This window comes from Ursus maritimus, unplaced genomic scaffold, assembly GCF_017311325.1.
Source record: "Ursus maritimus isolate PB19 unplaced genomic scaffold, ASM1731132v1 scaffold_12, whole genome shotgun sequence".
In the NCBI taxonomy this organism is placed as follows: domain Eukaryota; kingdom Metazoa; phylum Chordata; class Mammalia; order Carnivora; family Ursidae; genus Ursus; species Ursus maritimus.
The window spans coordinates 67,272,221-67,285,685 of NW_024423564.1; the positions used below are offsets into that span (position 1 = coordinate 67,272,221).

General features: G+C 46.1%; 1 protein-coding gene across 1 annotated transcript in view; it reads left to right on the forward strand.

Moving 5' to 3' along the window:
* Positions 1 to 13,465, forward strand: part of LRRC41 (leucine rich repeat containing 41) — a 19,347-nt gene that overhangs the window by 2,617 nt on the left and 3,265 nt on the right. Inside the window, exons 2-4 of the mRNA XM_040627344.1 lie at positions 3,342 to 3,428; positions 4,096 to 4,166; positions 9,896 to 11,039. Of these exons, the coding sequence (XP_040483278.1) occupies positions 3,342 to 3,428; positions 4,096 to 4,166; positions 9,896 to 11,039 (1,302 nt within the window). The remainder of the gene's footprint in view (positions 1 to 3,341; positions 3,429 to 4,095; positions 4,167 to 9,895; positions 11,040 to 13,465) is intronic.

Genomic DNA, 13,465 nt, shown 5'->3' on the forward strand with positions numbered 1-13,465 from the left:
CTGGGGCCAAACTAGCAGGGCCCGGGAGACAGGCTGGAATGACGGGCCGGCCGTGGGCACCGAACTGACACCCGGGCCGGGCCGGGCTGGGGAGTCTCGGATGTCGAGCCGACGGGCAGGGATGGCCCTGCTGCTTGGGGGCGGGGGCCGAGGTTGGGAGGCCCGGCCTAAGGCAAGGAGGCCAGGCCCGGGGCCACCTAACCTGACTGACGCGCGGGGCCTCCCGGGTCTGCTTGACAGACCGCGGGTGCCGAGACTCCGGAGGCCAGGCTGATGGGCGAAGGCAGCCCAGAGGATTGGAGAGCGAGGGGCTGGGGGAGAGGCCGAAGGGCTTGGGGCGCCGAGGCCTGTCCGACGACCCAGCGTTGAAGGGAGCGCACTGACGACCGGGGCCTCGAGTGCCAAATTGCTTGAGCGCTGGACTGACGGGCAGGGCAGGGAACGCCGGAGGCCACTCGGATTGGCCTGAGCGGAGGAAGGGCCCGGAGCGGGTGAAGGGAGGCCGGAGCTGGTCCGCAATCGAGGGAGGCTCGAATGACGGACAGGCGGGAAGGGCCAGAGAGGCCCCAGGCGGGCGACGGCCCCGGGATCCCGGCTGGGAGGGGGCGCGTCGCCGCTAGGAGGCCTTGGGCTGAGTGCGAGCGAAAGGAGGCCCCGGGCCCGAAAGCTGCCGGGGACCGACGGCCCGGCCTGGGCTGAGGGCGCGCAGGCTGAGCGGCAAAGGCGGGCCCGCGGCGCTGGGCGCAGGGGCCGGGGAGGACGAACCGACCGGCCGGCCCGGGGGGCCTGGGATTAGGGCGGGCCGGCGCGGGCCAGGTAGCGCCGGAGAGGAGGCCCGCAGCCGATGGGCACGCGGAGGCCGGGCTTTGGAGGGGGCGCCGCCGGACCCAGACTGGCAGCTGATGAGAACAACTCGGGTCGGCCTTGTGAGCACTGATGGTGAGAGCAAAAGAGAGGAGAGTGAAGTCCCTGGGGGGTAGGCCTGCCAGCCCAGGGGATGAGGGAGGCCTCAGGCCTGACAGACTGGTGGTGTGAGGGGGTGGGGTCCAGAAGCCAGGGCTGAAGTTGGGTGAGGAGATCCAGGCCAGGCCTAGGGCCCAGGGAAGGGGGAGGGAGTGGCAGGAGAGAAGGCCTCAGGCCTCAAGGGGGTGAGGGGGTGGGGTTCTGGAGAAGGCCTCAGGAGTGGTGGTAGTGTCTTTGCCAGGAGGAAGGCCCTGGTAAGGTCAGGAGTGAGGGCTTGAGGTCCTGGGATTGGGGGTTTTGGGGATTGCAGTCTGAGGAGGTGGCTGTGAAGAAAAGACCCTGGAGTTTGGGGGTTTGGGCCTCCAGGAATAAGCCCCAAGGCTGTGGAGACTGGTTAAAGAAGGCCTAGGGATGTGGGAAGGCCCTTGGTGAGGTGGGGGTGGGGCACTGATCCTGAAGAGGCCCAAGTGTCTTCCTGCAGTGGGGGAGACTGTTAGAAGTCCTCAAGCTGGTGGGGGGAGGGGATTGTGGAGGCCCTGTGCCAACAGCTGAAAGGAGAAGGGTCAGGCTGACCCATGGGGAATAGGAGAAGTCTCAGTGGAGCTGGGCAGGGGGCTCGGCAAAGTCCTCAGAAAAATTTGGAAGAAGGCAGAGAAGATACCAGCCTGGAGCTTCTAGGATGCTAACTTGGCTAGGAGGGAAGAGGACTGGGTGTGGAGGCCTGGAGTTGGGAAGGTGTAGGCTGGAAAGAAGCAAGGAAGAGCCTGGCTTAAGAAGAATGGGGAAAGGAAGAGAGGAGTTTGGGGATAATAAGGGATGAGAATCCCCAGTGGCTGTGAGAGGGGATGGCTGAACAGAGCAGATTGGAGGGACGGAGGAGAAGGAGCTCCTATGGGCCTAGCCCAGGTAAACAGTCACAGAGAAAAAGCTGAATCAAGTTAGGCCTCTTAGGAGAGCCAAGTAGGAGGCCTGCTAAGAAGTGCTGTTTTGGAGGAAGGTCTCAGTGTGGGCTAACAGCCAAGAAAGGCTTCCTGGAGGCAGTGGACTAGGGTTGCTTTGTGTGGGGAGAGAGAAGGGTAAAGTGAATAGAGGCAGCAGGAAAGGATACAATGAGGAAACAAGTAGAATAGGTATGTTATACCTTAAATGCCAGGATATGGAGCTTGGACTTTATCTTGAACGCCGTAGGGGCCTACATTAATGTAATAGCTTAGGGAATTAATACTTTCATTCAGCAGGTACATTGAGTACTATGTGCAAAGAATTATACTAGATTCTTGGACATCAAGATTCCATTATTCTACAAGTAAAGATAAAGGGAGATCCTAGAATAGAAGTTTTGAAAGATTTTCCTTAGATATGGTATACTCTAAGATCTAAGACTTGTTCTTGGCAGTTCAGAGAGGCTATTGACAGATAAGAATAATAATAGACAACATTTAGTGAGCTTATTACGGCCAGGCATGGTCTTAAAAAGATTACAAGCATGATTTTCTTTAATTTTTATAACAATATTATGAGGTAGTTATTACTACCTCCATTTTAAAACTGAGGAAACGGAGTCTTGAGGATGTTAATTTGCCCAAGGATTCATAATTAAGTAATAGAATCAGAATTTCACCCAGTTTTGTCCAATTCTAGAGACTAAACCATTTAGCCAGAATACTATAAAGCCTCTCAAATCTAGAAATCAGTAAGAACAAGTTTTGTTTTTATGACATGTTGAATTTAGAGTTAAGGTCTAATTATTTCTATTGTTCACAGGAAAGTACTAGTTCAGGATATAGTAGGGGCCCAAAGAATGGGAGTCACCAGCCTGGAAGAGTGGGAAGGGAATTCAGGAAAGGCTTAATAAAAGGACATGATACTTGAAAGATGAGTAGTTGATATGCTGAAAATGGCAAGGACATTCCTGGTAGAGACCAGCACAACAAAGGCACAGAGGCAGAAAGCAGTGTAACATGTTAGGTAAATGAAAAAAGTAGTTTCGTACCGCTGAAGTAGAGGAGGCAAAGTAGGGAGCTGGAGAAGTTAGTAGGGCCCAGATGATGATGGGTTTTTATCACACGTTTCCAATAAGACCTTTTAAATGCAGAATGGTTCATTATGCTGGGCAGAAGTGAACTGACCAGCTCCTAAATGAGCATAACAGCTTGCTTTATTATCTCACCCTTGAAGATGTGCATGCCCCTGAAATTCCAGCTGCCAACTAAGTGGCTGAAGATAAGTAGACTAGAGTTTGAATTAGACTTAGGTTAGCTTCTACAGTTTCCATTTGCCAAATGAGAAGTCTGCTTTTCTGTTTTCCTTTCCAGTAGGATAAATAATGTTTGGAACCCTGGGAGAAAAAAGTAAACTTTGTGTTTTGGTTTTTGTAGCCCTCCCAGGCCCAATACTTCAAAGCATCTTACCTCTGCTCAATATATATTACTTGGAGAGGATTGAGGAAACTGCCCTCAAGAAAGGTAAGTGTCTTTCTCTCTCTTTCTCAGTCAGTGATCGTAAGCAAGGCACCATGATGTTCTTCAGGTAAATATTATACCTGATACCTGCATAGAACTTCATGCTTTTCAAAAAGTACCCTCACACCTACTTTCCTATGTGATTTTTCATCGTATCCAGTGAAACACAAAGCAAGTAAATGACCCCCGTTATACTAATAAAAGTGAAACCACAGGCACACCACAATTAATAGCTAAGCCAGACTAAAACCCAGATCTTCTGAATCTTCATTTTTCTATTTTACTGTGCTGTCTTCCAAACCCCTCATTGGACAGATCTATCAACAGCTAACATTTATCTAACTAATCCTGTTGTGCCAGTTGCTGTCCTAGGCACTTTACCTGGAGAAACTCATTTAATCTTTTCAACAACTCTATGAAATAGCTATTATTAACTACGTTTTACAGATAAGGAAACTGAGGTACAAAAAAATTAAGTAATCTTGCCCAAGGTCACACAGCTAGTGTAGTTTGCTGATATTTAAACCCAGGCAGTCTGTCTTTAGAGCCAGCGCTCTTTACTAGTCTGCCGTATTGCTCCTGTGTACCCACAGGACAACATGAAAGGCTGACGTACTTCACTCATGGTGGCCAGAGAGCAGCCAAGTAAATGTGATATTTCTCCCCACAGGCCTCTCCACTCAGGCCATCTGGCGCCGACTATGGGATGAGCTGATGAAGACAAGGCCTTCTAGTTTGGAAGTAAGTTAAGGCACCAGGTAGAACTCTGGCCTGACTTTGCACGTGAAAGCAGGAAAAGCTTACAAACACAAGCTGGATACTGGTAAAGTGCAGGGACAGGGATGGAGTGAATTTGGGAGGAGATGGTTTATCACAGGGTTCTTGGCTCTGAGGGCTTGTCACAAGGTTCTTTCCATTTGGCATTTGTCAGTGACTTGATTGCTCACCATGTTTATAGGCAACACAAAACAGGGAAAGGTAGTGATCACAATGGATGGCAGAACCCAGATTCATAGAGGTCTTGACAGGGCTGGAGCAGAGGTCAAACCTGACAAGATGAAATTTAACAGAATAAACCAATTTTTCACTTAAGTCTAAAAAATTCAAATTGTATGACCTCAGGGTAGGAGGTGGAGGGGTTTGGCTTAGCAGCAATTTGTATAAAAAAGATGAAGGGGGTTTAGTCAACAGTGTGCTAAAGCTGCTCATATAATGACTCTACTCTGAAATGTGTGAATCACTGTAACTATAATATAAGCTGAAGGACACGGGGGTGATAGAGCAGCCTGGCTCTGCAGTGGTCAGGCTACCCCGGAGTATGGAGAAAGAAGTCAAGGCCACATCATGTGAGTCACATTTGGAAGACTGGAGATGTTTTTCCTGAAAAAGAGAAGACCTGGGGAACATGAACTATCTTGAAATATTTGAATGATTCTCACATAAAAGAGGGATTGATAGACTTGTTCTGGTAGAAGCTAAAGGAGAATAAATTTCTGCTAAACTGAATGTAGAATTTTTAAACTCTGAGCTTATTGGTGATGAAACAAGTTAATGCCAGAGGTAAGAAGCCTCCCATCACTAAGCATTTAAATAGAGTCTAGATAACTACCTGACAAAAGGGTGTTGTAGAAGAAATTGAGCATTTTAAGAGCCATTGGACAAGATGACTTTAGGGCTCCTTTTAGCCCTGAGATTCTATTATTCATTGGTTCAGATATAACTTGCTCTTATTTAAGCAGAATTTCTTCTGCTGCTCCATAACTAGGGGACAGAACAGATTGAGTTCAATAAACATTTACTAAACTTACAGGTCTTACATTAGCTATTGGAAACACAGACACAGTCCCTAATCTCTCATGGTTAGCAGGGAAATCTGCAAACAAATACATCGTGCATGGTGGGAGAAGTGATGTGACAGCGAGGAGGTTGAGGGAGAAGGGAGCATGATAGTCTTTCCTGGGAAGTAGTATTTGAACGGGGCTTTAAATGGTGAATGAGGCCAAATGATGAGAACAATTTCGTATCGGGAGATTTAATTTCTGGGGATGCACCGGGTTCAGTAACATTCAGCTCCATATCCTTCAGCTTTTCCACTTCTAGATCTGGACGCAACTCCTGCGGTTCAGTGCGATAATGCTAAGACCCAAGAAAGTCCTCAGGCCCTATATACAGGAATTAGGCCTTATGAAGAAGAAAAATGGATGCAGGATTAGAAAACACTAAGTTTCCTGAAACTTAAAGATGCATGAGATTCACTTTATACCAGTGTTTCCCAAGCAGTATGGTTGACTAGCAGATGATGGAGATCGTAACATCTTTCACTTATAGTAAGATTTTTTCTCCAGTATTGTCTCAGGCTTCCTGGTAGTTTGTTATCTTTTCTTGTCTCAGAGCATTTCAGAACATTGGTGGCCTAACAGTCCCCTAGACAGAGGTCATTCCAAAGGGTGCCTTCTTCTGCTTTCCAGTTTTACATGACAGTAACCTTAACTTCATAATTCAGAAACACTTACCGAGTGCCTGCTCAATTCAGGCACCGTGCTAGGTTCTAGGGATACGGTGGTGAACAAGATAGAGATAGCCCCTGATTGCTTATAAAGAACTAGAATGTCAAACTGTAGTACTAGTGTATGTGTATTAAGACATCTGTAGAATAAAATAGATATTCTGGAGACAAAGCAATGGGGAAAAGAAGGATTATTCAATAAAGGATTCTCTGGTTATTGGTTAACTATTTGGAAAAAATAAAGTTAGAGCCTCATTTTACAATATACTCAAAATAATTTCTACATGGATTAAAGATTAAATTGTAAAAAGTAAAAGCACAGAACCACTAAAAGAATAAAGGTGACTGGTTATTTAATCTCAAGATGGAGAGTGTTAATTATTAAATGGGCAGAATCAAAAAAGAAAACATGGACATATTTGGCCATATAAAATGCCAACATGATTTAAAAGGTACATAAACAAAGAATGAATGTTTGCAACAATATTTGTAAAATAAGAGGATAGAGGGAATAAGACAAACTATCCCAGTAGAATAAGTAAAGATTGGGACAAGTCACAAATATACAAAAATCTCCAATAAAATAAAAAATATTCAATCTCAATAATAAAAAAAATGGGAAGGTGTATAACTCTTAAATTACGTATACATATATAATATACTTATATATATATATAATAAATAAGTATAATATATAGTATAAAAATATATAAGATGTATACTCATATAAAATATGTATTTGGCTAGAAATTATATTTCTTAGAATTTATAGTATATAAAAATTGAAATACTCATGAAGATTTCAAGATGTTCATTACAGCAACTTAATATCAAAAAGCTAGAAATAATTTATTCAGTATGCAGGAATTTTTTTTATAGTACGTTCATATTTTCAAAATATTAATAAAGTCATATTCTGAAAACATTTAAATACATTGTGGTAAAAATGTAATGACACGTGGCATAATGTTTTAAAAGCCCAGCATTTGAAACTATTCAGAATTGTCTCAATGTTATAAAAACAATTATCTATAGCTATTTACATTTACATATATGCTCGAAAAAATGGGTTTACAGATTTTATCTTTCCACAAACAATATTTCTGTTATCAGAAAAATAGTGGACAATAGGTTGTGAACACTTGCTGGCTCTGTTAAGTACAAGAAAATATTTAGCCTTCCCTAGTTTGTACACCCACTTCCTCCCCAACTAGTGCCTGACCCACCAGGCTGTAGATGGGTCAAGGGCTGTGTTGGTAGGCAAATGTCATTTCACCTCTTTGGTGGTGCCTCATTTCCCCTACTCTTGCCCAAAAGAATGTGTTTAAATCACTTTGTACTCCCTGAGTGATAGTCCACAAAGTCCACAAAATGAGTTGCTTCAGCTAGATCCCTTAGCTGTTTTCAGCTTTGAAGTTTCAGCAGAGATTCTTCTAAAAGGTGGTGATGGAATAAACTGCAATGAACTACGGTCTACCAATAACTGAGATAGTTGTTGTAACTAACTTTGGATACTCATTTAATCCTTACAACTCTATGATGTAGGTAGGTTATTTTCTCATTTTACAGATGATGAAACTCAGGCAGAAAGGAGAAGTGACTTGTCTGAGGTTATAGTGAATGGCAGACCCAGGATTCAAGTTGAGGCAATGTGGCCCTGGAATCACTGTGTCCTGTTCTCACTGCAGTTATCGCATGTCTGGGGTGTTCCAGTTTCAAATATTCTCTCCCACTGTCTTCACCAACCAATAAAATGTGTGAAAAAAACTACTAATAATTATCTAAACTACATATTCCACATGCCTTATGGTCAGAAATAGCCACAACATCTTGGTTCACATCTTTGTCCATATTTTAGGGCTAGAATGTCTCACTTGTGAAGTTAAAGCCTTGCTAGGTTACCTGCAAGTGTTTTCCAAGGCTGTGAGTGTGGGCCAGCAAATATGTAGGAAAGTGTTAGAGTGAGGTAGGATTCAGGAATACCCTCTCTGCTTCCACTCGAGGCCAAGTGGAGATTTGGTTGCCAGGTATTTTTTCCTGGTCCCCCTACGCCCCCACACTGTTGCTGGTGAGAGAGGTCCTTTCCTCTCGTTGCTGCCGTGCAGTTAGCTCAAACGTGAAGAAGTCATTCCTAATTATTACCGCAGCAGGCAGTGTCATGGGGAATAGCCAGAGCAAAGGGAATGACACTTTTGCTGAGAACCATAGGGGTCCAACTCCTGCCCAGAACTTCAGAAAGAAATTGAGGATCACTCTGGTATGAGGGAATGCATAGAGGTAGGGTAAGTACCAAAGAGAAGTGTCCCTTAGTCTTGGGGAACCTCAGGCCCCCACTAGCTTTTTCTTCAGGCTGAATAAGCACCCTGCTTAACAGGCATTGCCTCCGTCAAGTCCGTTTCACATTGCCTATCCGGACTAATTATTACCATTAGCAGTAACAGAAATAACATTTTGAATTTTACAGTTTATGAAGTGCTTTCACTTGCACTGTCTCATTTGATCCTCACAACAAACCTGTGAAGCAAGTGATATTATCCAGATTTTACAGATGAAGAAAGAGGTTCAAGAGGTTGAGTATAGTGGCAGAGATGACACGTGTATCAAAGTCAGCAGACTTTCTTCTGTACCTGAGGAGAGAATGGGGACTTAAGGAAGTCTGTGCGTCCTTTTGTGATGGTGGTAGTGGCGGGGGAAGGAGCAGTAATTGCAAACCTCTTCTATACATCCGAATCATCTGGGGGAGGTTTAAAAAACAAAGGTGCACGGGCCTTACTGCAGATGTAACATAAGAAATTCCCAAGTCTGGATACCTGGCATATGAATTTTCAAAAAAGAAAAGCTCCACAGTCAATTCTGATGTGCACCAAAGGTGGAGAAATACTTGCATTCATAGTTCTTCTAAATGTACCGGAATAGTCTGATGAAGTCTCCTATGCATGAAAGCCGATAACTACTGCCTTGGAGAAAACCAGTCTAAGATTTGGACCCTGATCTCCAAGAATTTCTAATCTGGTTGGGAAGAAACATGTACCCAAGCAAAGAGACTCAACACCATGAGACAGGTCTACCAATGTTTAAGACTCAAATAATCAAGAGTAGCAGAGGAGTCCCACAAGAGGCAGGGAGAGGAATAGAAGGGAACATACAGAGACACTGACACACTGAGATGAACAGCCTTAACAAGAGGAAATGTTAGTAGGTCCTCTTGGGAAGCCGGCAATGAAGAGCATTTCTGGCAGATGTAGGAAAGGGCATAGAAGGCAGGTTTGGGTCAGTAAGGTGATCAGTTTGGCCAGAGCAAAGCATTCATGTGAGCAAGATGTGGGAGATAAAGCTTCTCAGATAGACTGAGGCCATAGTGTACAGGGCTTTCCCTGCAAGGCTGAGGAACTTCAGATTAACCCTCAGCAGTGGATAGATGCTGGGGGGGGGGGCGGTTTAAAGCAGAATGTAATCAGACATGTTTTACAAAGATGAATCCAGTGGACTAGCACAAAAGTTTGGGAAGGGGAAAAAGAGATGGGGGAGCAATCAGGAAGCTAATGAAGTGGTCAGGTGTGAGGTGATAAGGGTCTGAACAAAGGTGGTAATGACAAGAATGGAAAGTTGGGATCAGGTTCTAGAAACAGACATGGAAGAAGTTACAGGATTGTTTCACTTGAATGGCAGGCACTATAGCAAAATAATCTCTGGAACCAAATTTCCTGAGTTCAGTCTTGATTCTACCACTTACCTGTGTAACCACAGGCAGTAACAACCTTTGTGCCTTGTTTTTCCTACCTGTAGAATGGGGCTAATAGTAAGACATACCTCAAAGATGTGAAGAGTAAATGAATTTGTGTAAATTATTTAGAATGTCGCCTGGCTCAGCAAATAGCTTTTGGAAGGGAGGAACCTGGGATGATGGTGGTTCAGCAGGTACCCTCTTAGTATCACAGCTGTCTGGCATGTTCTCTGCTTTCAGAGTGTGACCTGTTGGCGAGCCAAGTTTATGGAGGCCTTTTTTTCCCATGTTCTACGTGGGACCATTGATGTATCTTCTGACAGGCGTCTCTGTGACCAGCGCTTCTCACCTCTCCTGCATAGCTCCCGCCACGTCCGGCAGCTCACCATCTGCAATATGCTGCAGGGTGCAACTGAGCTGGTGGCTGAGCCCAACCGCAGGGTTCTGGAGACCCTGGCCAGTTCCCTGCACACCCTCAAGTTCCGCCACCTGCTGTTCTCTGATGTGGCTGCTCAGCAGTCACTTCGGCAGCTGCTGCATCAGCTTATTCACCATGGGGCTGTCAGCCAGGTGTCGCTGTACTCCTGGCCCGTGCCTGAGTCAGCCCTTTTCATCCTTATCCTCACCATGAGTGCTGGCTTCTGGCAGCCAGGCCCTGGTGGCCCACCTTGCCGCCTCTGTGGAGAGGCCTCCCGAGGCCGGGCCCCATCCCGAGATGAAGGGTCCCTCCTGCTGGGCTCACGCCGGCCTCGCAGGGATGCTGCTGAGCGATGCGCTGCAGCCCTGATGGCCTCTCGGCGGAAGAGCGAAGCCAAGCAGACAGCTAGAGCTGCACCTGCCACCCGGGTAACACGCCGGAGCACACAGGAGAGCCTGACAGCAGGTGGGACAGACCCTAAGAGGGATCTGCACCCTCCAGCAACCTCCCACGAGGCTCCTGGCACCAAGCGGCCACCCTCTGCTCCAGCCACCACGTCCTCTGCCTCTGCCTCCTCTTCCACATCCTCATCCAAACGGGCTCCAGCTAGCTCAGCCCCACAGCCTAAGCCCCTAAAGCGTTTTAAGCGAGCTGCAGGGAAGAAGGGTCCTCGCACCCGTCAGGGGTCTGGTGCAGAGTCTGAAGACCTGTATGACTTTGTTTTCATTGTGGCTGGTGAGAAGGAGGATGGGGAAGAGATGGAGATCGGGGAAGTGGCTTGTGGAGCTTTGGATGGATCAGATCCCAGCTGCCTGGGGCTTCCAGCACTGGAGGCCTCCCAGCGATTCCGCAGCATTTCCACCTTGGAGCTGTTCACAGTTCCGCTCTCCACAGAGGCGGCTCTGACACTGTGCCACCTGCTGAGCTCCTGGGTGTCTCTGGAGAGCCTCACACTCTCCTATAATGGTGAGTGCCCTGCAGGGGCAGGGATGGGTCTCAAAGCACAGCAGCAGCAGCTGTGTGCCCAGTCCTGTGGAGGGGAATAGGGAATATGATCAAGAAGCTGCAGATGAAGCCCTGCCTGCTTCATAGTGGGACAGAAAGCACACACATGAAATAGGGGCAGACTTTCATTGCTGGGGAAGAGCATGAGGTCTACAGGCTTGATTTAGAGTTGTAAGCAGGGGTTCCTGAGAGGCAGTGAGGACCTGAAGAATGGGTACATTTTAGCTATGGTAGGCAATCCACAAGCAGGTGGGAACAGTATAGTGCATGCAAGGCCCAGCCAGGGCTAAGGTTGGGTCCCCCCATTCCTGTCAAAGCAGCTGTACAGACAAGAAGGTACAGAACACATTTTTATCAGACCAGCAACCTGTGAAGCAGTCCTCAGTTCTTACCCACCTGGGCTGTGCCCAGCTAGCCAAACTTCAACTCTGGGTAAATCCACCAATCTACCTAGCTTACTGAGCACGGGAGAAAAATCACACAACTGTGCAGACTGGTGCTACTATACATTCAATCATCAATCTTCTGTGAATTCTGTGTTTGCAACATTAGCTCCGATTCCTCTCTGCTTCCAAATGTTTCCCCCTTTTCCTTTCTCAGCAGGTGACTTCACCTCCTACTTCAGAGAAAATAGAAGCCATCATACATGAACTTCAAGTTATTGTTAACCAACCTAGAATTCTACATCTCCACTCATCTTTCCTCTTTCACAATGGGAGAGATGGCCATCCTAACTAAGGCTAACTCTTTTACCTGCACTCTGGATCCATACCCTCTTGCCTTCTTAGGAAAGCTTATTTCTCAAATGCCTTAGTAATAACTTTTATATACTGCTTAGTATGTGTCTGGCATAATTTAAGTATTCTATTAATTGAATGCTTACAACCATATGAGGTCAAGTGGCTTGCCCAGGATAACCTCACTACTAAATTGTAGAGCCAGGATTCAAACCCAGGCAACCTGATTCCAGAATCCCAAGGTTTTAAACCACTACTCAATGCTGCCTTCCTTCTCCAAGGTCCTCCTTGTTGCTAAGTCCAACGCATACTTTTCAATCCTCCTATTAATTCTTGGTGGCATTTCCCGCTATGAAACAGCCTTCATGAAATACTCTCATTTCCACTACCTCAAAATTTTTCTTCTCCCTTTCTGGACATTACTTGTTATCAATGTTCAGAGCTCTGCCATTTTACACATACTTCCTGGACGATTTTGTCCATTCCCTTGGTTTCAAAAGCCACCTATGCTGAAGACTCCCCAATCTATGACACTGGTCCAGTCCACATCTTCCTCCTAAACTCCAGAACCATTTTAGCCAGGTGACTACTAGGTACCATCATTTCAGAAACCACACAGGCTCCCCAACCTGAATGCATCTTCCCTCCATGCTGATCCTCCCCCCGTTCTGTCAGTGAGCTCACAGCTCTCAGCTGCCCAGAAGACAGCTGGATCCTCTTTTGTACCATATCTGTCTTTAAGATCTCTCAAATCCACTTATTCATCTCCACATCTTAATTCAAACTACCATGACTTCTCACCTGGATTCATCAACAGTTCTTCCTGACTCCCTACTCACAATTCACTGTCTACACTGTAGCCCAAGCATTTTTTTTTTTTTTTAATGCAAAGGCCATTCATTCATTCACTTTAAAACCCTTCAGTGGTTTCCTGTCATCATACTTAATTTACTTACAGGTCATTTGTGCTCTCACTTCTGCTTACCTTTGTAGTGGCGTCTTGAACAACCCCTCCCCCCCATACTTCACACATGTCACCTCGAATACTTTTCAGTTCTTGGAGCCTGCCACTCTTCTTCCTTTGGGCCTTTATATATGCTGAGTTCTCCCTGCCAGTCACTCCTCTCCCTCTCTTTAGCCTGTCTCCTTTGTGTTCTTTAGGACTCAACTGCAAAGTTTTTACTGATAGAAGCTGGACTGGGTACCAAGCACCTCTCCTTTGTGCTTCCACAATACCCTGCTTCCCCCAGCTCCCCTCACACATTTTTGTTGTTCACCAGGCTACATAGGCAGGAATAAGATCTGCTACTCACCACTGTCTAGCAAAAACTGTATTTACTAGGTGCTGGGTGAGGTGTTGTGGGAGGAAGGAGTCCACAGGAACCTGCTCAGTCCAAGGAGAGATAATATTTGCTTTGTGGCATTAAGCCTCTGCTCTAACCCTTCTGGATCCTGCTCCCTTTTGTGGGATGTGGTTATCCTTTTTTGCTCTATTCCCACCCAATTAATCCTTTAAAGTATTCCCTACTGGGTCATTGCTACTCCCCCACTTAGATTTCAGATGTTCCATGTGACCTATAAGAAAAGTCCAGAGACTGCTTCTGCCCTCTAGGCCTGGGCCTATCATTCAGCTGGCAGCACAAGATCCCC